Source organism: Babylonia areolata, chromosome 8, assembly GCF_041734735.1.
Source record: "Babylonia areolata isolate BAREFJ2019XMU chromosome 8, ASM4173473v1, whole genome shotgun sequence".
In the NCBI taxonomy this organism is placed as follows: domain Eukaryota; kingdom Metazoa; phylum Mollusca; class Gastropoda; order Neogastropoda; family Buccinidae; genus Babylonia; species Babylonia areolata.
In genome coordinates this window covers 43,009,536-43,030,707 of record NC_134883.1, presented here as the reverse complement: position 1 = coordinate 43,030,707, position 21,172 = coordinate 43,009,536, and the positions used below count along the sequence as shown (strand labels likewise).

General features: G+C 38.7%; 2 protein-coding genes across 2 annotated transcripts in view; one reads left to right on the top strand and one right to left on the bottom strand.

Annotated features, from left to right (window-relative positions):
- Positions 1-117: 117 nt before the first annotated feature.
- LOC143284836 (uncharacterized) lies at positions 118-8,612 on the top strand. Its single transcript, XM_076591899.1, has 7 exons — positions 118-255; positions 2,388-2,439; positions 2,895-3,601; positions 4,462-4,563; positions 5,774-5,844; positions 6,629-6,764; positions 7,834-8,612. The coding sequence occupies exons 1-7, from the start codon at positions 190-192 to the stop codon at positions 7,855-7,857; spliced, it is 1,158 nt and encodes a 385-aa protein (XP_076448014.1). The 5' UTR covers positions 118-189; the 3' UTR covers positions 7,858-8,612.
- Positions 8,613-8,722: 110 nt separating this feature from the next.
- The window catches only part of LOC143284835 (testis-expressed protein 264 homolog), a 13,475-nt gene continuing 1,025 nt past the window's right edge, over positions 8,723-21,172 (bottom strand). Inside the window, exons 2-3 of the mRNA XM_076591898.1 lie at positions 20,151-20,372; positions 8,723-17,711 (exon numbers count right to left, since the gene is read on the bottom strand). Of these exons, the coding sequence (XP_076448013.1) occupies positions 17,229-17,711; positions 20,151-20,372 (705 nt within the window). The 3' untranslated portion in view covers positions 8,723-17,228. The remainder of the gene's footprint in view (positions 17,712-20,150; positions 20,373-21,172) is intronic.

The window sequence follows — 21,172 nt, the reverse complement described above, 5'->3', positions numbered from 1 at the left end:
TACATCAACCCCCTTTTTTAAGACGTCAGTGTCACAACTAAACTGACTTACAATCATACTATTACTGAATCAAGACAGCTTGTAAATTTGATGCAGACATAAGTTATCAATTACTGCGGACCTTTCTCTCTTAGTGGCATATAGTTCCGGTTTTCTGCTGCAGCTGTGTCGGCTTGTAAGAAACAAAAAATGGGAGGGTCAGGAAGCACACGAAGGGTTGTCGTCGAAGAAGTCGATGGGGGTGGAGTCGTAAAGGTGAAATGTTCTCATTTTTGACTAATTTTGGTGTTTTGAATATGGTGTTGCATGGTTTTAAAATCTGCATTTCTTTCAAGGACAACCGTTAGCCGGTTAGGTCAAAAAAATAACATGATCATCATCATCGTGATAGTGACGACACATATGTATCATTTGACCTCCGAATTCAGAATGAAATTGAATAAAAAAAATTGTGACAGATGATAAAGAGGACTTACTGATTTTGCAAACATACATCTGTTCAGTTGTAAAATATGCGACCTCGTCTGCTCATGCTGTCTTGCTCAAGCAGTATAAATATAGTTTCTGAATCTAAGACTGAGGTAATCTTAACTTAATAAGTCAGGTATGATGCAAAGCACAGCAACCTATTTATTGACCTGGAAGAAATTTTGTAATATAGAAATAATATACAAATTATGAAATATACTTGAATTTTCAGTGTTACAAATTAAAGGACAGGGACTGAGTGTCAGCACACGTCTGACGAGAGATTTGTACAGCTGGACAAATGTCTCTTTTGATAGGTGATCGAAAGTTTGTCTTATCACTCCTAACGTCCTATTGGCTTTTGTCCTATTGGCTTTTGACGTTGCTTGAGCCAAATGGTCTTTGAAGGAGAGCTTGTTGTCTGTGTAGACACCAAGGTCTTTCTCCACTTCACTCTCAGTTAGGCTGACAGAGCAAGGTTCGCTGTCAGTGTTATTTCCTCTCGTCTGATACACTGCCCCTGACTTATTTCTCCCCGGTTTCAGGACATGACATTTCTCTGGGTGAAAGCAGAGGAGCCACTGTCTGACCAGTTCTGTAATCTGTTTAGATCTCTCTGTAATATATGTGTGGCCTCAACATTGTTACTCCTGGAGAACAGTTTAGTGTCATGTGCAAAAAGGCGATCATTGCTCTGTATATCACTGGGCAAATCATTCATGTACATGACAAATAGGACTGGGCCCAGTCATGCTAGTTGGTCTTGACTGTTGTGTCACCATTCACCACTCTCTGCTGCCTGTCTCTCAAGAAATCCACTATTTCAACAGTTGGATCAAATCCCGACCAGTTCATTGTGATGTGGTCTTTGTTTTAGTGTGTGTGTGTGTTTTGTTTCTGTCCAGTGATATAGCCCATTCTTGGCCATGTGTGTGTGTGATGGTCTGTGACTGTGTGATCATGTTTGTCTGTCGGTCTATCTTTTCTGTATCATCCCTATACTGATTTTTACACCCTGCACAACGCACGCATGCACGCACGCACACACACACACACACACACACACACACACACACATTTACAACAGGGGAGTGGAACAACCTGCCTGATGTTGACATCAAGTCAGCTGTCTTCAGGCAAATGGTTCAGAGCCAACACCACTTGACCCACTCCTGTGCGGAAACCCTATGAACCTCCTCCCATTTGCAGTTACAGTCAATTTCAGCTCCAGCAATGTACAGATCCAGATCCAGATACACATATTCAGAACTGTGGTCAGCATTAGATCAACATGGTCAGTCTGGTTGGATTGAGATAGACACACCTACATCTTTTAACAACTTCTGCAGAATTCAGTATTGGACACAAAAACATGACATTGTATTCAATCACAGGCAGCCTTTCAGAAGTCGTTGACTTTGTGAATCAAACGGATATGCTGCCAGTGAACAGTAATCAGCAATGCCTTGAGAACCAAAACAAGTGACCAAATCGGTTGGGTTTAGATCCACCGTTGGATTTAGATCAAGCACACCAACGATTTAACGGCTTCTGCAGAACTAAAAATAGCACATAGAAACATGATAGGCGTTGTATTCGATCACAGACAGTCTGACAAAAGTTGCTGACAGTATGAATCAAATAGGCATGCTACTAGTCTACAATAATGCCTTGGGAACCAAAGCAGGTGACTGAACCGGTTGGAATAAGATCACTTTACCTCATTACAAACTGGATTCCACTTATTCAGGAAGATCAATCAATAAAATTGAGTCCACTCTAATCCACTGGAGAATTGGACAGCAACATTGATTCTGTTTGTTGTATGCTTGCATTTTCTTGATAAAAGTTGTAAAATATCATGTTGTCTTGCAAATCAGTTTTTGAAAAATTTAAGTTTAAACTGTAATTTGTTTCAGATTTCTGATTCAGTTGTCAAACGAATCCGTGGAGAGGAAGGTGTGATAGCAGGTAAAAATTAATTTTAAACTGTTTGATGCGTGTTTTGTAATAATAATGTTTACATAGTGACATAATTTAGAATGTGATTTTTTTTCCTAATTGCAAAGGTTACAATCCAGTTACTTCATCATCAAGTATTACTGTCAGATGAAATAGTGGGTTTTTTTTAAGTTTTAAGTTAGTTTCATGCGGATTAACACTACAGACTTTTAAAGACGTACATATTGTTAATGTTAACAGTCAAAAACTTGATATGGTGTTAAACCAGAAATTTGTGTTGTGCAGCTGTGAAAGTAGAAAGAGGAATATTATATATATATATATATATATATATATATATATATATATATGTATATATTCATTGAACATATTAATACTGTATGTGTGTGTATGTGCTACAGGTGTCTTTTTGTACTGGCCAAAATCAGACGTAATTATTTGTTATTTCCCTTCCCTTTTTGCAGGCCCAGGAGGAGATGCACCGTACGCTGATCCTTACTCCAAACCATCGTCTGCACTATCGCCATCTTCCCACCCAGCTGCAGCACAGTCGCCTCCTTACCATCCGGCTGCAGCACAGTCGCCTCCTTACCACCCGGCTGCAGGAGAGTTGACTTCTTCCCACCCGGCTGCACCACTGTCGCCTTCTGCCCACCCTGCTGCGGTACTGTCGCCTTCTACCCACCCGGCCGCGGCGCAGTCGCCATCTTCCTACCCAGGTGCGCCACGGTCGCCATCTTCCCACCCGGCCGCGGCACAGTCGCCGCCTTCCTACCCAGGTGCGCCACGGTCGCCATCTTCCCACCCAGCTGCGGCACAGTCGCCTTCTTCCTACCCAGGTGCGCCACGGTCGCCATCTTCCCACCCAGCTGCAGCACAGTTGCCATCTTCCCACCCGGCTGCAGCACAGTTGCCTTCTTCCCACCCAGCTTCGGCACAGTTGCCACCTTCCCACCCAGCCGCGCCACGGCCACCATCTTCCTCCCAAGCCGGATTACCAGCACCAACTTTCTCCCCAACTGGAGCACCACCACCAACTTTCTCCCCAGCTGGAGCACCACCACCAACTTTCTCTCCAGCTGGAGCACCACCACCAACTTTCTCTCCAACTGGACAACCGCTGCCATCTTCCCCCCAAGCTGGACCACAGCCACAACCATCGGACATGCCGGTAAGATGATGTTGGTTTTTATCACATGGTTTGTTTTGGACTAGTTTCAGCTGCTCTTACTTTCTTACTCCCCAAATATTATGACCTCTGGGCAGCAATGAAGATTGGCCAGAATGTGATATATCTTTGTTGCACAAACTACCATTGAAGAATTTATAATGATGATAAGATTATAATTTCATCACAGTGTCATGCATTCGGAAGTGGCACTTCTTAATTTTTTTTTTGAAAAGTACATGTTATAATTTCTTTTACTGTGTTATAAATCAAGCTGCAATTTTTTTTTATCGCTTTCATGTTTTAATTCAACCTTTTACTTTTAAACTTTTGCCATGTTCATGTACGTGTCCAGAATTGACTGTGGACTGAGAGACTGTGTGGTGTGAGTGATGAGCCTTTGAATGCGCGTGTAATTTCCACTTGGTTTAATAAAGATGTACTCTTACCTGTTTTGGGCCAGTCTCTTGAACAGTACCCCAGGTGTACTTCAGAGTCTTGTGTTTTGCTTCAAGCTGGGCAGTTAACCATATTCAAATTGGATTTCAAAATAACTAATTGATAGTTATATTCAGTGCAATTGCCCCTTCTTTTTTTAATTTTAAGTTCTGTATCTTGAGACTCAAGGCTGATCTATTATCTATACACAGGTACAGCAATTCACTGTTTGACATATGCAAACATTAAAATGAAATGTACATAACCTAAACTAAAGCTGATTAGATTACAGGTAAATTAAGTATATCATACCAACTGTTTAGGACAGTTGTGGTCATCATCATCTTGAGTCATCAGCAACTTCACTCAGAAACAGTTCCTTGTCTCTTTCACTGGGTTCAGAAAGTGTCCTTTATGTTCTTTAGCCCCATTATGCAAGACCAGCTTCAATGCCTGGCAAGGACAGGGCATCTGTACAAGACATTGAAGCATTTTACATGCATAGACTGAGGGACCTAGAGGAGAGGGTGAGTACTTTTTTTTTTTTTATTCTTCTAGTGGTGCACACACTATGATGTACAATTTGGGTCTAGTGTGTATATATATGTGTGTGCTTTAATGCCAAGCATGCGTATATGTGTGTTTATATGCCAAGCATGCATATGTGTGTGTTTCCGTGCCAAGCATGCGTATATGTGTGTTTCCGTGCCAAGTATGCATGTATGTGTGTGTTTCCATGCCAAGCATGCATATGCCTGTGTTTCTGTGCCAAGTATGCGTATGTGTGTGTTTCTCACTTTCTGTGCCAAGCATGCGCTTCATTTGTTTCTGTGCCAAGCATGCAATGCACATGTGTGTGTTTCCATGCCAAGCATGCATATGTGTTTCCATGCTAAGCATGCATATGTATGTGTGTTTGTGTGCCATGCATGTGTGTGTGTTTCCATGCAAAACATGCATGTGTGTGCTTCTTTGCAAAGCATTCATGTGTGTGTTTCTCAGCCAAGGATGCTGAAAAGTTACATATAATGTGTTTCCGAGCCATGGATGCATACATGTAAGTATGTTTTTCTGTGCCAAGCATGAATACCTGTGTGTGTTTCTGTGCAAAGCATGAATAGTTAAGTGTGTTTCCATGCCAAACATGCGTACATCTGTGTGCTTCTTGTGTGTTTCTGTGCAAAGCATGAATAGTTAAGTGTGTTTCCATGCCAAACATGCGTACATCTGTGTGTTTGTGTGCAAAGCATGAATACATGTATATATGCATGTTTCTGTGCCAAACATGCAGACATGTGTGTGTTTCTGTGCAAAGTATGAATACATATATGTGTCTGTGCCAAGATGCATACATATCTGTTTCAGTTCCAAGCATGGATACACGTTTCCATGCCTAGCATGCGTGTGTGCATCCGTGCCTGTCAGAGGGAGGGGATGAATGGTTATTCTGTTTTCATGTCATGATTCTTTCATTTTTTGTAGATATTTAATTTTGTATTCTTTTTTGTTATTGTTGCTGGGTTTTTGTTGCCATTGTTGTTTTGTGGGAAGCGGTGATAATATTCTTGTTACTGTTTTTCTTGCCACGAAATGCTATCATCTTTGCGTTTGTCAGGTTGAAGTTTCTCTGATTTCAGATTCCTTATCTTAGCATCTGAATTTGATTTTGATGGTATGTAAATCATGTGATGTTCTTTCCAATCTGCTTTCTCAGTTTGGTAAATGTTTCCGTTGCAGAATTCGGAACTCCAGAAGATTACCAATGAGCAGTTTGTGAAAGCTGTCCAGGAAGTTGAACAGAAATTTCTGTAAGTTTTAATTAATTTCTTATCATTTTGGCTCAGTGTGTGTATTAGTATGCCTGTGTGTTTGGATGCATGTATGCTCAAGTATGAGTGGGACTGACATTTATGATGTGTACTGTCTTTATTTTGTGAAATTTTACATGCCCATACCTGTATCATCAATTCAAGCATAAAATGTTTTTGTGTTTGGAGCCAGTGGAGGGTTTAGAAAAAGCAAACAAGAACAACTATATAACTCCTCACCATCTGCGTTCACAGGCTGCTGTTTCCATCTGCACTTCATGCCTGGGGATGGGCCTTTTAAGAAATATTTGCCTTGGAAATGTCTGCAGGCACATTTATTTTTTATCTAGTTGTATTTTCTCAGTTCAGTGCCTGCATAACACATGGAGTTCAGACACTACGAAGTCACTTTATGTATACATTGATCTGGAAGATGAACATTTCTAATGCTTCACTCACTGGGTACAACCAGGATTCAAACCCATGACCGCCTGAGTGGAAATCCAACACAGAACCTGTTTGGTCACATCACCCTCCAGATTGCTTTGCCAGGAAGAAGTCTCAGGAGAGGGCAGACCATACCATAGCAATTCATACTGATCATAAGAAGTGAACAAAATGTTCTGTAATGCTTGTTTGTGTGGGTTTGATCATTGGAATCGATCTTATAAAACGCAAAACAGAAATTTCAATGGATGTTTGTTTTTGTTTTTTTTTATGTGTTATGCTTTCAATCCACACGTTCTGTCCAGTGAGGGTATGAGTTTTCTTGTGGTTTCCCCAGGAAGCACACGTGTTCCCCGGTGTGTCAGGACATACAGAGTAAAGTGTACGAGTGTTACCTGGACAACCCCAAGACGAGCCTCAACTGCTCTGCTCAAGTCCGAGCCTTCTCCACTTGTGTTGAGCGGGCGCGCCAGGTGAGTGCTGTACTCAGTCATTTTTCTTCTTCTTCTTTTTTTTTTTTTTTTTTCCAGTCATGGCGATTTTGTTTGGTCTGTGTGGCTGGTCATTTTGCAGAGTCTGTGTTTGCTTATCATCACCAATGCTGTCTTGAAAAAAATGACACACAAATGCTGATTCTGATTTATTTAAACAAATCTCCCCTTCCAACCCCTTGATAGTCAAGAGCAAAATTGATTAAACAGCTCTGAGTGTATGTGTATGTGTTGGCACTGATTTTAATTATAATGGCTTCTTTTTCCAAAGTCTGATGGATAAGATGATGACAAAAAGTGCAAACAATTTAAGTACAGAATTGCGTTCTTTGTTCAGTGTTATCTTTGTGCCAGTTAGTGGACATGTTTCTCAGACGTCAGGGCTGATTTTGACCTGTTGTGGACTTGTAGAAGCAGAATGGGAAATGTAAAAATCCTTTGTGAAACTCAAATTGTTCAGAAGGATCAATGTCGAAGTTACAAGATTTGAAGAAAAGAAACAAACTTTCTGAAATTATATGACATGGAAAAACAATGTCTTTTTGTGAAACATTCAAGACAGAGGCCACTTTCTTTTTAACCCCTAGAATGTGTGTACATTGTAATGTGAGAAATATCAGGGTGGGTGTTTCATGTATGAAAACAGACTTTCAGAAGGTCTTGTTATCCAGAAAAGTGCATCTCATTTAAAATGTTGATGCCATTTAATTTGGCTTGAAAGAAATTCAGTGTGACACACTGAGTCAGTTTGATAAAAATAGGAAAAGAGTATTCCTTTTTTTCTTTTTCTTTTTTGTAACTAACTGCATAATATGAAAATATTTGATTTTGATTTTTCTCTTCTTACCTTTTCTTTAAACAAACTTTATTTTATCCTTTCTTCTTTTCTTAGTTCTTCTGTCCACTCTGTTTTCCTGTTGTGTGCATTATGCTGATTTCTTTTTATCAGAAAGAATCTACTGACCCCACTCTGGTGTACAAATCAGGTGAAGTCTTGCTCAGTGTACACTACCTGATGATGATCTAATTTCTCTTTTCTGCGTTGCTGCAGAATGCTTTGTTGAGGAAGAACTGAATGTGACGGCCTGGACGTATAGAGTCTCCTCCCCATGTGCTGAGAGATACCTAACCTTCCTTCAGCCTGGATCTAAAAGTGAAATGTACAGGATTTCTGTGTTTTTTCTTATTGCACTCTTTCTGGTGATGGTGGTTTGATGAAAAATAATAGATGCTTTTCTTTAATTTTTTTTTTTTTTTTTTTTTTCATTTTTTCAAAAGGAAAAATAGAGTTGACGGATTGCATTTTAACTATTTATGTAAAGGAGTCTGGTCTGAGCTTATAAAAAGTGAAGAACAAATTTGAAAGGAACAATACTAATACTAACCTCGAAAGTCCCCATCCCACCACTCCTCCAAAGAGAGAGCTAAACTTTTTGCCCGATGAGTGTAGACCAGTCGAGTTGGATGTTACAGGCTCGTGTGATGAAACCATCGGACTTCATCTTGCCTTTGAACTGTACAGAGAGAGACCCACTTTTTATCTCAAGTGTTAGTGACTGTAATATTTGTAAAAAAAACAGTACTTTACTTTTGTGTGAATTAAATAGCATTGCTTGTATGACTGGGCAGTTATGTTACTTTGTAAGAGTTTTTGGTAAATGACAAAAAAATACTACTTTATCCAGACAATTTGGGTTTGCCCTAATTGATATGGTGTTTCTGATTGTGTAAGGTGTTTTAGTCAGGTTTCTTTCACACCTGCTGATTCTTTGTGAATGTAGAAAATGAGAAAACTGGTTGCTTGAATAAAATTAATTTTGTCCATTTTGATTCAGCTTGTGTTTGTGTGCGCATGTGTGAAAGACAGCATAAAATGCATCTGTCTTTTGGTAAAAATATTCACTTCAACAACAACGAAAAACGACGATCAAGGCGAGAGAAATCCATCAGTTTCATTTATTCAGCAAAGTAAGTACATGTAATGCCAAACCACAAACAATCAAAACACAATATAAACACTATTACTGTGAATACTAGAACACTGGTTTAAATTATCAAGTCAAGGCATTTTCATAACTTTAGCATTGAAACCTTGACTTTGAACTCGACCTTTTTTGAAGAAGTTAAAAAAAAAAAAAAATGTATACCACCAAGCTGGATTGACGGAAAGAAAGCAAACCAAAATTTCAAATACAAATCTTGTTGTCAGGACAACTGCTTGGAATTGGACAGTTGCTTGACCACGGATATCAGTTTTATGAATGATATTAATAATATACTGAAAGAAGTTCTGACAATTTAAAAAAATAACTAATATATTAAAGCCACAGTAAATTGCACCAAGAAACCGACCAAAAATCCAAACGGTCATTCTACTGCAAACCTGATTTCCTGAAAACTTAAAATGTAGGTGACATACTTGTGACAAGCTTGGGCCTGCAGAGCAGAAACACCAAGGCAAATCGGGGCCCAAATTGTTTACACTATGCTGATTCTGACACCACACAACAGTTTGTATTATTCATTAAAAATAAAATGCCACCCACATACTATCTAAAATTAAGTTTGATTAATCAAATACAATTACCATGACCCACTGGTACAAGCTCTGGCAGGAATCTAATTCCTGTCCTTTGCAAAATACTCTGCTCAGGCAGAGAAATAAAAAATTAGCTGCAGCTACATGACTTCAAAAGAACCATCATCACTTTCTGTAAAAGCGTGAACAGTGAAGGCCTGTCACAAATAAAAGTAAACACTGAGTAATAGCGACAGCTGCATGCAACTGCTTGCTTGCTTGCTTACTTCACTTACTGCCCATTACGCCCTCTGGCATGTAAAGTAGCAAAGAAGAACTGTCACTCTGTTTTGGGCCAGTCTCTGACTGGTACCCCAGGTGTGCTTCAGGGTCTCCAGTTCTCCTTTGACTGTTCTGTGCCAGGTGCTCTTTGGCCTTCCTCTCTTGTACCAAATGCAATAGCAGAATCTCCACAAGGACTCTTCTCTCTACAATGATTCCACTGTTTGACAATGACCGATATTCACACACTGACTTTACCTCAAAAAGGATGACTAATTCTGACTAGTGGCCAACCTACTCAGCACTCAGGCTCTTTTACAAATACTGAGAAAACCACACAATGAAAACATCTGTTCAACTCCCTGGATGACAATAATTCCTAATCATTTTCTGACAAAGTCATTCTTTTATCGCTTGTGAGTGAGTAACAAAACCTGCATAAAATGGGCCCCCATCAGTTTGCCTTGAAATCACAGATTCTATTCCGTTTATTCTATTCTACACTTGGTGAAATCTTTCAAGACTGCCAAAGATTTGTTTTCAACGTTCGTGTATGTGTGTTAGGTCAATCATATATCTATGCTGTCGCAACTGCCAGATTGTCTCAACATAACACTTTAACATATTTAAAGGTGGTTCTGTTTGTTATGTTGTTTGTTTTTTGGAGGGGGATGGTGGGGGTTGGGGGTGGGGGTGGGGGACATTGTTGGTGCTTATTTAAAATCAACCTTTTTTAAATCTAAATGCATACCAAAGCCAAATTAACCACCTGCACACACTACCACAAACTAAAATGATAAAACCAACAGAAAGAACCCAAACAAACATGAAAAAACGAACAGCAAACACCTGAAAATCTATGCCCCAAACATAAGCATGGAAAAAGGGCAAACACTACCACAAGTGCTAGTGATACAACACTGGCAAGAAAACGTATGCCCCAAAACATAAGCACAGAAAAACAAATGACAAACATTACTAGAACACAACTAGTAATACCGCAGTGGCAAGAAAATGTATGATGGCACATGGTCTGCCCCATTGTAACAAGCATATCAAACTGGCACACCCTGCTAGCTGTAAGCTTCCCCAAAGCTTTTTACCATGCCTGCCAATATCCATTGAATTATGACAGAGTCCATGCTACTCCTAACAAACTGGCTCTTCAACAGCACAGTGACAGAATCCATGCTGTCATACCCAAGTAAATGGCGGCTTTTCAACAGCACGCTGAAAGTGATTCAAGACATTAGTTTTTACCTCTGCTATCTTCACCAAGTATATTGTTAGAGACACACATTTGCAGTCCACACATGTAAACAAAAACTGTTTCCCATAAAGTATCTTGTGAATGCAGAGGACTGAAAAAAAAAGCTTTAATTACATTTACTTAACTGTGACCCACTAGTGCAGAAAATTTCCTTTTTTATCTAAGAGGCTTTTGTGTGTGTGTGTGTGTGTGAAGAGAGAGAGAAATGTTGACAGCAGCATGTCAAATTGTCAATGGGGAAGAAAAAAAAATCAAAAGATTGTAAATGTAAGACAAAAACATAAAATACTGTCATGAAGTTAGAAAATACCTCCACAGAATAAAAATGCTCCACCTCCACTTTAAGGACAAACACCAGTTTAATTTTGTAGACTAATGCTGATGCAAAAAGTGAATGAATGGTGATGGGTTTTTTTGTTTGTTTTCAACAAATCCCACAAATGATTTCTCCCTCCCCTTTTTTCTTTCAGTCTGTCAAAGCATGAACAGTCAACAATATACTCCAAGGACAATTAATTTTTTTAATCCATGTTTAAATGGCAGGCTTAAATAGTAAACAAGAAACAACGAAAAATCAAACACAACACTGATCTTTAATCAACGGGTCTCTTTTTGACTTCAGTGGTGAACACATTTTTCTCTGGTTCATCCTTTCACAATGGTGAACAAGAAGGGCAAAATCCACCTGGTTAAAAACAGCTTGGTAACAAACCAAAAGTTCTGAGCCAAATGCTCAGGACCATGACCTTGCCTGGAACTCCTGCAATGCCACAATGATGCACCAGCTCTTGTCTCATTTTGCAAAGGCCATATAAACAAGGCCAGCATATGACAGGGAAAAACAACAACAAACAATGAAGTTTCTGATGAAGTAAAACCATGGAAATATGTTCCAGACTGGCATGATTTTAGGTTCAGTGCATCCTTTACACCCCTCCTCAACATTCTACTAAGTGCTCCAACCCCTCTTCCCCACCCACCAACCAAACACCCTCCTCCATTTGCAGAGCACACCGAATGCTCTGAGGCATTTGTCTGGGATGCTCTGAAGATCCACTTGAATACATTTGGTGAGCATAATAGCAGGAACACTCTTTCATCTTTGTAAAATACTAACAACTTCAGCCAAAGCATTCAGACCTTGTGCAGCAGTATCGTTCTCTGAAAACTACAAACCATACCAGCTAGAAACAGGCTCAGCAGCTTTTGGTATCACATCAGTTCATAAACCCGCTTGTAACAAATGCAAACCATACATGCACACACTGGACACTATAGTCCCTCATATTACAATACGATTTCCAAACAGATTCTACCTCATGACTGATCTATCACTGTATCAGCAACAGTCACCAACGGGGGAAAGGGTATGCAAAATGAAATGAGTGAACATTATTAACATCAAGTGTTGCCTTTTCCAGCGTAAAATTGTGTCCACACCACAGACATGAGTAACTCTGAAACCTGGAAACAGAGACCTCGACAGAAAATGCCTTTGACAAAAGCAGATGTAACACCATACCACTCTGTCCATCAAAACGCTTTCAAATACTGTGTGAGCCACAACATAGCAACAAGACTATACAAACGGTGTACACAAGTTCACCAAAACACTGAAAGTTCACCAAAACACTGAAAGTTGTAAGATAATGTCCATTACATCCATGGAGTGTACACTGGTGGTGTGGGGCATGGGGGAGCCAAAAGGGAGTGGGTGGGGTGCAGGTGAAAGACGAATGACAGCATAACTGTATCAAGAAATGCTGACAATTTACAGACCTGTACACTGGATCTCTGTATCATTTCATCACACAACAGTGAAATGCTACGAAAATCAAAATGCTCGGCCAAAGAACAGCAGAATTTTTCTGTTGAGAACACTAGCAACAGGTTAGGTAAGCTGGGAATTTATGTTAACTTTTTTTTTTTTCATTTCATGTCGATGGGTCAATATTTACCCACTAATTTATGATCCTATCTCCATATTTATACCTTTTTGTTTTTAAGCAAAAATCTGTAAGTCATGTCTATGAATCATACTGAATTTCTCTTATTTGGAAATTTATACAATATTTTGTATATATTCATGTACACATATGTATGATGTATGTATCTATCCATGTAGATCTATGTATGTATGTATATATACAGTGTGTTTACATACATATGTAAACAAACATGTATGATTTATAGAAGAAAAAAATAGAGAGAGAGAATAAAAATGGCAATCATTTTCTTTTTTTCAAATGGAGCAGCCAATTGCAACAAACGTTCACAGAAAACTTAATCAACAAAATGAAACAGCTTCACTTTGGCTAGGAAAACAGTACTGGAACTACTATGATGAATCAGAAAATCTTCCAGGGAACACAGAGTCCAAGAGAAGCATAGGAAGTGGCATGAGCCAGACCACAAATGGAGCATGACAAGCAATAGAAACTTGCTTCAAAAAGTGAAAAATGCTAGCTGATTTACACATGGACACTAAACAGTCTTTTTTTTTCTTTCATATATCCATGACAAAATGAAATATAAATCAAATCCATGTCTCATCACACATGATGAATGCCTTTATTCTCTGATGTTTGAAGCATTTAAAAAAAAAATAAAAAAAGGAGTTAAGCCTTTTAGTATTTTGTGGGCCTTATATTTTTTTTCTCTTATTCCATTTTTCTACCCTGAATCAGTGAATGTGTTATCACTCTGACACTAACCATACTTTTTGAGGTATTCAATTAGATTTTAAACAGTCCATGTTCTAGTGTTCAGGATTACACTTACTGCAATAACATTCAGAATCTGAACAATTCACAAACACATTCAACATATTTAACAACTGAAAGTGAAAGACGGTTTACAACCTGATTAAAACTGACTAGCTGCAGATTTTGTACAGTAAACATCAATGTCCACATATGAACAGTGCTGAACACTGACAGATTATTGAAACATTTCAAGCGAAGTGGCTAGGCACACTGTGTGTACTTTTTAGTGATCACAACAAAATGGCACACTGTGTGTACTTTTTAGTGATCACAACAAAATGGCACACTGTGTGTACTTTTTAGTGATCACAACAAAACGGCATGCTGTGCATACTTTTTAGTGATCACTACAAAACGGCATGCTGTGCATACTTTTTAGTGATCACAACAAAACGGCATGTTTTCATGGCTCACTTGTGCCAACACAGCTATTTTCAGTCCCCTTTCTCTTCCTAACCAACCCCCAAAAAAAATATATATATATATCATACATATGATACACATATAATACAAATTTAACAATAATACTAAATAGTAATACAGATATGTCAAAAGAGTACAAATATATATATATATATATATATATATATACACACACACACACACACATCAAGAGAGAAAGATCAACAGAAAGTTAACAAGAATTGTTAACTATCAAAGGAAAGAAATGATAAACACATCACAGGACAAGCTCAGGCTCTCGGTTTATTAAATCTTTATCAAGGACTGAGGCATCCACCAGCTGAAGTCTGTGATATTTATCTGTGATTCTTTATTATGGTGAGTCCATGGGAAATAATTAACCCGTTCAGTGCCAGATGATTTTGTTTTTTAAAAGTGCTCTCCTCTTGCCAGCAAAGTTTGAGGAATCAGGGGTAACTCTAAAACCAAAATTATATGAGATACAGACAGAACTGAGAAAGTACATGTTTTTGTGAAGAAAAAGGAATATTCACAAACAAAATACAGCTGGATATGACAAGCCTGCTGTCATTTAATACCTGTAATGAAAATCAAACAGGCTATAAAAAAAAAAAAGTATAAGTCTATGATAACAATCACAACTCATGCAAACATGCAAGTCAGTGACTGTCCTGACAACGACAAACATGGGTTCAGTTAACATAAAAGGTCAAATACTCAATCATATTCTTTGAAACTGAACAGTCAAGCTTTGTCACACCAAAGAACTTCCTCCAACTGAGAGAGCAGTTCTTTCATAAAAACTACCTCCAGGTTGCAACTGGGCCGACTTATGTGTCTGCTGTGCATGCAGGTTTGTCTCCTCTACAAAGTTAATCATCTGAGTGGTGGCAAAAAGCGTGAAAAAAAATATACACGTGTTTCACACCCATTGAACTTTCAACCCTGGGTTTTCATGGAACTCGTGCATTATCGGCTGTTGTCCATTCCATGGTATTATTCAATGAAAGCAAAAGCTCAATGCTGTCCACAGCCATGCCCCCCTTACATCCCCTCTTGACCAGCCTATGACCTTAACTCACTCAGTACGGCCAGTCCTCTCTTCTCCTCTTCACAGACCCTTCAGATGTCCAGTGGGTGTCTGAATGACCCAACCTTTAGCTTCCGTCGTCAGAATTGTGGTATTCTTTGTCAACATTCACCTCTTCAGTATAAGAGCCTTCCGCTTGCAATATTTTGATGATGGTAATTGGCGTGAAACGCTGTTAACGTCGTCTCTTTCGCCGTTCGTATGGAGAGAGTGAAGGCCAGACACGGTAGTACAAAACGTATGAAATAAACTTGAAGTTTATGGCTTTCTGTGACATGGTATGCAAAGATATTGGACTAAACATGTCTAAAAAGGTCATTTTGTGCAATTTGTCATGATGGTTTCCATGGAAACGAATCCAAAATGGCCGACAAACAAAAAAATTAAAAGCTTACAACTTCGATACCTTTATAGATATGTTATTTCTGTTTGTTTTTTTATTTGATTTATTTGTATTTGTTCTTTATTATAGTGCAGTGGTATTTTGGAATTTGAATAAATACATTTATTTTTTTTGTTGTTGTTGAAATGTATATAAATTCCTTGACATTTTTTTTTTCAAATGACTGTATATTCATTCTTTTACTAGTACTATACAAACCACTGCACTATAATAAAGATGAATACACAAAGAAAGAAAGTACCAAGTTTGAACATGCTATCTTTTAAAGTTTTTGAGCATTAGCATTTTGAAAAATGGTATTATGAGGACAAAACACAAAACTGAGAAAACAGGAAAAGAAAGAGATGTGCTTGGTACTCACAAGAAATCACACATGTTGATGCTGTTTGAAGCTTTATTTAAGTGAATATAGTACCCAGGTGAAACGGACTATAAAGATTAGATGTTGAAGAAGCAAATTATGCGAAAAAACGAAAATCACAAAATATCATTATTTTGGTCAAAATTTCACTACTGTGTCTGGCCTTAAGTCTTATACCACTCTTCTCCCTCTCCTCCCCCTTCCCCACCCCCTTTCTGCATGATGCACACTCTGACCCTCTTACTGTAAACTTGTGCCAGTCACCATCCACTGTCAGTGTCACTCTCTCAAAAATGCTGTCTGCTTCGATAGTATGACTAAACAAGTCTAGCCTTCATGTTTCAATGAATCATCACAGAATAGAGATCCATATCCATCATTATGTCTGTTCATGATCATATGCACAGCCTGCAAAGTTGTGTGAATCCACACAGTGTCTTTGCTGGACAAAGTTTGTCACCTTTTTTGTATATTATATATATATATATATATATATATATATATATATATGGCAATCCCCTTTTCACCAGTCATCCACATGCCGCAGTTAGCAAATCATTGAAATAATGATTCTTGAGAAGGGGTCTTCATCCTGACAAATGCTCATCTAAATTGTATTTTATACTACAGACACACCAAGTTACCTGTTCAGCATCCTTCTGTGTTCACTGAACCAAACTAGAATGAAGGAAAAATCAGAATGTCAGTGGATAGCTTTGTGGCACTAGTGAAGCACTTTGGGGAGTCAGCTGACACCTTACTGGGACAGAACAGGTTAATGATTCTTTATTGTGAAGAATGACTGTACTTTCTACAATTCATAAAGATATGTTTTAGCAGAACAAGCTAAAGCACAAGAGTCAAGACACCCTGAACAAAGGTTGATAATGGTAATGATCTGCAAAATGTTCAGAGGTTAGCAATGTCCATGTCCTTGACACTGATCCAAATGTGTTGACTGATGCTTACTTGGCATGCTTTTTTTTTCCTTTCTTTTTTTCAACATTTTTTTTTTTACTTTCACTTCTTTTAAACTTAAAACTCATACTGACACTTGATACTAATGCTAGTGAAAGATGTGCAGATCTATACAAATGCGACCTTAAAAATAAAGCGATAACAATATGAATTTCCTACAGAAAGTAAAAACACAAGACACTAAATGCAGGGTCTTAATGCATGCTTGCATGTGAGCCAATTACTGAAAATAGCACAGACACCAAATACATGGTGCAAGGTTATAACAAAGACTCACTTTTTTTTTCTTTTCTTTTTTGGACACACGTGAGCCAATATCACCGAGTTTTATGAAGATGATGTTATCATACTGGCCACTACAGGGAGTGAGCTTTCGCAGACACTTCCTCAGCTTCCAGTTTCAAGTCCTCAAAGGAAGACCCCGACTCCTCATCAGACCCCCGCTCTTTCTGGGCCTCTCCCCCTGGGATGGACGAGGGCTCCGGATCTGGAGAATCTTCTCTGATGTCTGCCTCTTCTGCTGTTTTCTTCTCCCCTTCATCTTCCATCTCCTCCACCGCACTCTTCTCCGGCTCTTCCTCCACCTTCCCTATGACCTCAGCTCTCACAATCTGAGAAGGATGAAGCAGGCTCTCTGCCTCAGGCTGTGACTGTGAGTCCCCTTCCGAGCTGTCTGGACTCGGCTCGCTGGAGTAGACTGATTCGTAGGGCTCTTCCCCAGGGAATTGCTGCAGTGATTCTGGCACATAGAACGTCTCCTGTTTGTCCAGGGGAGACATGTAGTGGATGGTGTTGCCGGAATAGATCTCAACAAAGGGGTGAGCCTGCAGCCCGTGCTCCTGGGAAAAAAAAAAAAAAAAAAAAAAAATCAAGACTTGAAATTTATTGTCTTGTGATGTTCCCTTCTCTCTCTCTCTCTCTGAGTCTCTCTTTCTCAGTCTTTCCCGCTTCCCCATGTGCGTAGAAACACACACAGAGACACGCACACACACACAAACCAAAAAGCTTTCTTAAAATGTCGGTCAACAAGAATGATCTATTCAGTGCCCACAGTACTCCAGCACTGAAATTAATGATTACACATGAAATGATTGTCTAAACTTTTACAAGTAACCCTAAAATGTAAAATTATTATCTAAAAAATCAGTTGAACAGAATTAGAAAGGACAATGTTGGATACTACATATGTGGTAAATTTGGATATGATGATATCCAACATAGCTCTTGCAGAGCTCTCCACAGCAAACTAGTGGGCAGTCCAACACAAAAATAAAATAAACAAACAATCCCTTTAAAGTTTTCTAAATCTGCTGACACAAGACTTCCCTTTGGGTCTACCCTGCTGATTCCTGCTTAATTAATAATAATACTGCAGGTAAATGTTATACTTAATGACTGGAACTATGCCTAGACTGTTACATTTTACCTACTATGTCTATTTATCATGTGGGGTAAAGCTATTAACATTCACTGATAACTATATATACATAAATTATAATCAAAGAAAATGCAATTGGGGTCTGGCTGTCACATGTCTCACACACGTTTCACAAATTTTAATCACAAACTGAACAACTTCTGTCCAGTTCATTCATCTACTAAAAGATCTCTGATTTTATTTATCAAATTCTCTTCAGTTCATTTACCTATAGATACACAAGACAGATTTTTCAAATTTCGCAACATAATGCAATTAAAATTTTTTTTAAATTTTTTTTACAGTACTATTAACCCTTTCGCTGCCAGGAAAATAAGATTTAAGTGAAATCTATTTGCCAGGGTTTTTTCACAAAAAACGGGTATAAATTTTCAAAAAATTCTGTGCTCTTTGTTATTGGAGAAAGACCCATAAAAGTATATATTTTCTGAAAGGTAAATGAATAAAGAATACAAAACACATGCTGTTTTCCCATTTTATATATTTTTAGTGACATGCTGTTGTTTTGAAATCAGTGTTTTGTTTTTTGTCACATTTTCAACTTGTTCATTACAAACATTAGTCAGGTAATTTGCACAAAAACATAATATTTTCTGGACAAATGGATATCTGCAAACCCAAAATCATACTAGAACAACCACAATATATATATATTTTTTAAGAGATAGATACACAATACATTGTGACTTCTCCAAGTGATAAGATGGATGTGAGGCCACGCCCCCTCAGTCTCCACCCCCCTCCTCCTCACCCCTCTCACACGGTCACTTGATTCAGTTCTCATCAGACCGCGTTGGCTGCGTGCCAAGACTATCGCTCTGCTGCTAATTCGGTCATCTGTCGTCTGCTAAGATCTGTACAGCCGGCATCACTCACTGACAGTCGCATCGTGGCCACTCTCTTCATTATTCATTTATTTTCTATCAGATCGTCCTATAAATGTTCATCTCTATCTTCTCCTTCGAATTTACGCTTCAATTCTTTCTGAGCATCAGCTAAAGAAAGAAATCATGGTTGATTTAGTTCGTCACGATCGCATGTCTTGAGCACGGCGTCAGTCCGACATTTTGTTGAGCGAGCGAGGAGAGAAGTCAGGCAAACACTTGGACAGTGACCCAACCAAAACGTTCAAATAAAGGACTGCTTCATGACGTAGATGGGGTTTCTAGCTATGAATAGAATCTAGAGAGATTCCCCAGGCTAAAGCTACCACTATTTTTGCCAAGGAAATGAATGCAAACCAGGGAAAAGTCAGAATATTTCGATGACGAGTTATCTCGTCATGCAGGCAGCGAAGCATACATGCTTGCCATGACGAGTTATCTCGTCATGCAGGCAGCCTAGGGGTTAATAGTATTATCATATAACATGTGGAGTGATGGCCTAGAGGTAACGTGACCACCTAGGAAGCAAGAGAATCTGAGCGCGCTGGTTTGAATCACAACTCAGCCGCCGATATTTTCTCCCCTTCCACAAGACCTTGAGTGGTGGTCTGGACGCTAGTCATTCGGATGAGACGATAAACTGAGGTCCTGTGTGTAGCATGCACTTAGCACACACAAAAGAACCCATGGCAACAAAAGGGTTGCTCCTGGCAAAATTCTGTAGAAAAATCCACTTCGATAGGAAAAACAAATAAAACTGCACGCAAGAAAAAAAAAAAAAAAAAAAGGGTGGCACTGTAGTGTTGCGACGCGCTCCCTGGGGAGAGCAGCCCAAATTTCACACGGTGAAATCGGTTGTGATAAGAAGAAATACAAATATAAATATTAATATTAGTTATATATTATAGTTCTTCAATACGCTCAGCAACTTCCATAGCACAGTTATAGTGCCTCACCTTTATATACTCAGACATCCTTGGGTAGATCCTCTGCACACCGATGAAGATGGAGAGAGCACACTTGTAGGGGAAGGAGCTGTGCACTGCATGGTCCGCCAGGGGCAGGTCCATCATCTTAAAGCCCTCCGCTTCAAACTTCTTCACCAGGTCTCTGTCCACCTCTTGCTCATCTTCTGCTAGGATGCAGGCAACGGCATATCGCTGGCGATAGGATTCTACCTGTTGTTTGAGGTACATGATTAATTTAAAGCAAACTGATGTTGTCTGAAGCAATAATGATGCATCAACATGATCATGTTTGAATGAAAATAAAGAACAGTTTAATACTCTACCCTTTTCATACACGTGCATGTTGAATGTGTGTGTGTGTGTGAATTAATGTGTTTGTATGTAATTGTAATACATGTGTAAGGTGGGACCTAGGTACATTTGTTTGTCAGTTGCGAGTTACATGTTCATGTCCGTGAGACAGCAAAATGTTGCATGTGCATTGTGTAACCTTGATATACATTGCATGTCTGTCTGCGTACTTGCATGTGCATTTGCATGCTAGTTGTGTCAAAGTACACACATGCACAGGTTCAAAGTGTGGGGCCTAGTTTTGTGTTGTTTCAATCAATTGCTTTTTGCATATATCTTTCTCTTCACTATAAATGTAATCAGTTATATATCCTTATTTGTTTACTTTGGTTTAATACTGTATTTCATTAAAAAATTTTATGTTAATAATTTACACACATCTAGGATAGGCTCTCATGGCCTTATCAACACCTTAAATTGATGCGAAGGTCAAGCATCTGCATTAAGCTCTTTTTCTTTTCTTTTTTAGCAACAGATGTGCTGTAGATTAGTACCCAAGTTTATATCATGATTTTTCCATTCACTGATTGTTTTGAAATTGATTTAATATTACTGTGATTACATATTACTAGTAATATCATTTCACAGACTTCTGACTTTCAGTTAACTTTTACCCACTGAGTGGGGCCATCACACATGCTTGCCATTTTTTTCAGTTG

What these genes read in the sequence shown, in the direction of transcription:
- LOC143284836 (XM_076591899.1), top strand. Translation starts at nt 190, where the DNA reads ATGGGAGGGTCAGGAAGCACACGAAGGGTTGTCGTCGAAGAAGTCGAT. An exon ending in AGAGGAAGGTGTGATAGCAG is followed by an intron (nt 2,440 to 2,894) that starts GTAAAAATTAAT and finishes CCCTTTTTGCAG; the next exon opens with GCCCAGGAGGAGATGCACCG. An exon ending in GTGTTGAGCGGGCGCGCCAG is followed by an intron (nt 6,765 to 7,833) that starts GTGAGTGCTGTA and finishes GCGTTGCTGCAG; the next exon opens with AATGCTTTGTTGAGGAAGAA.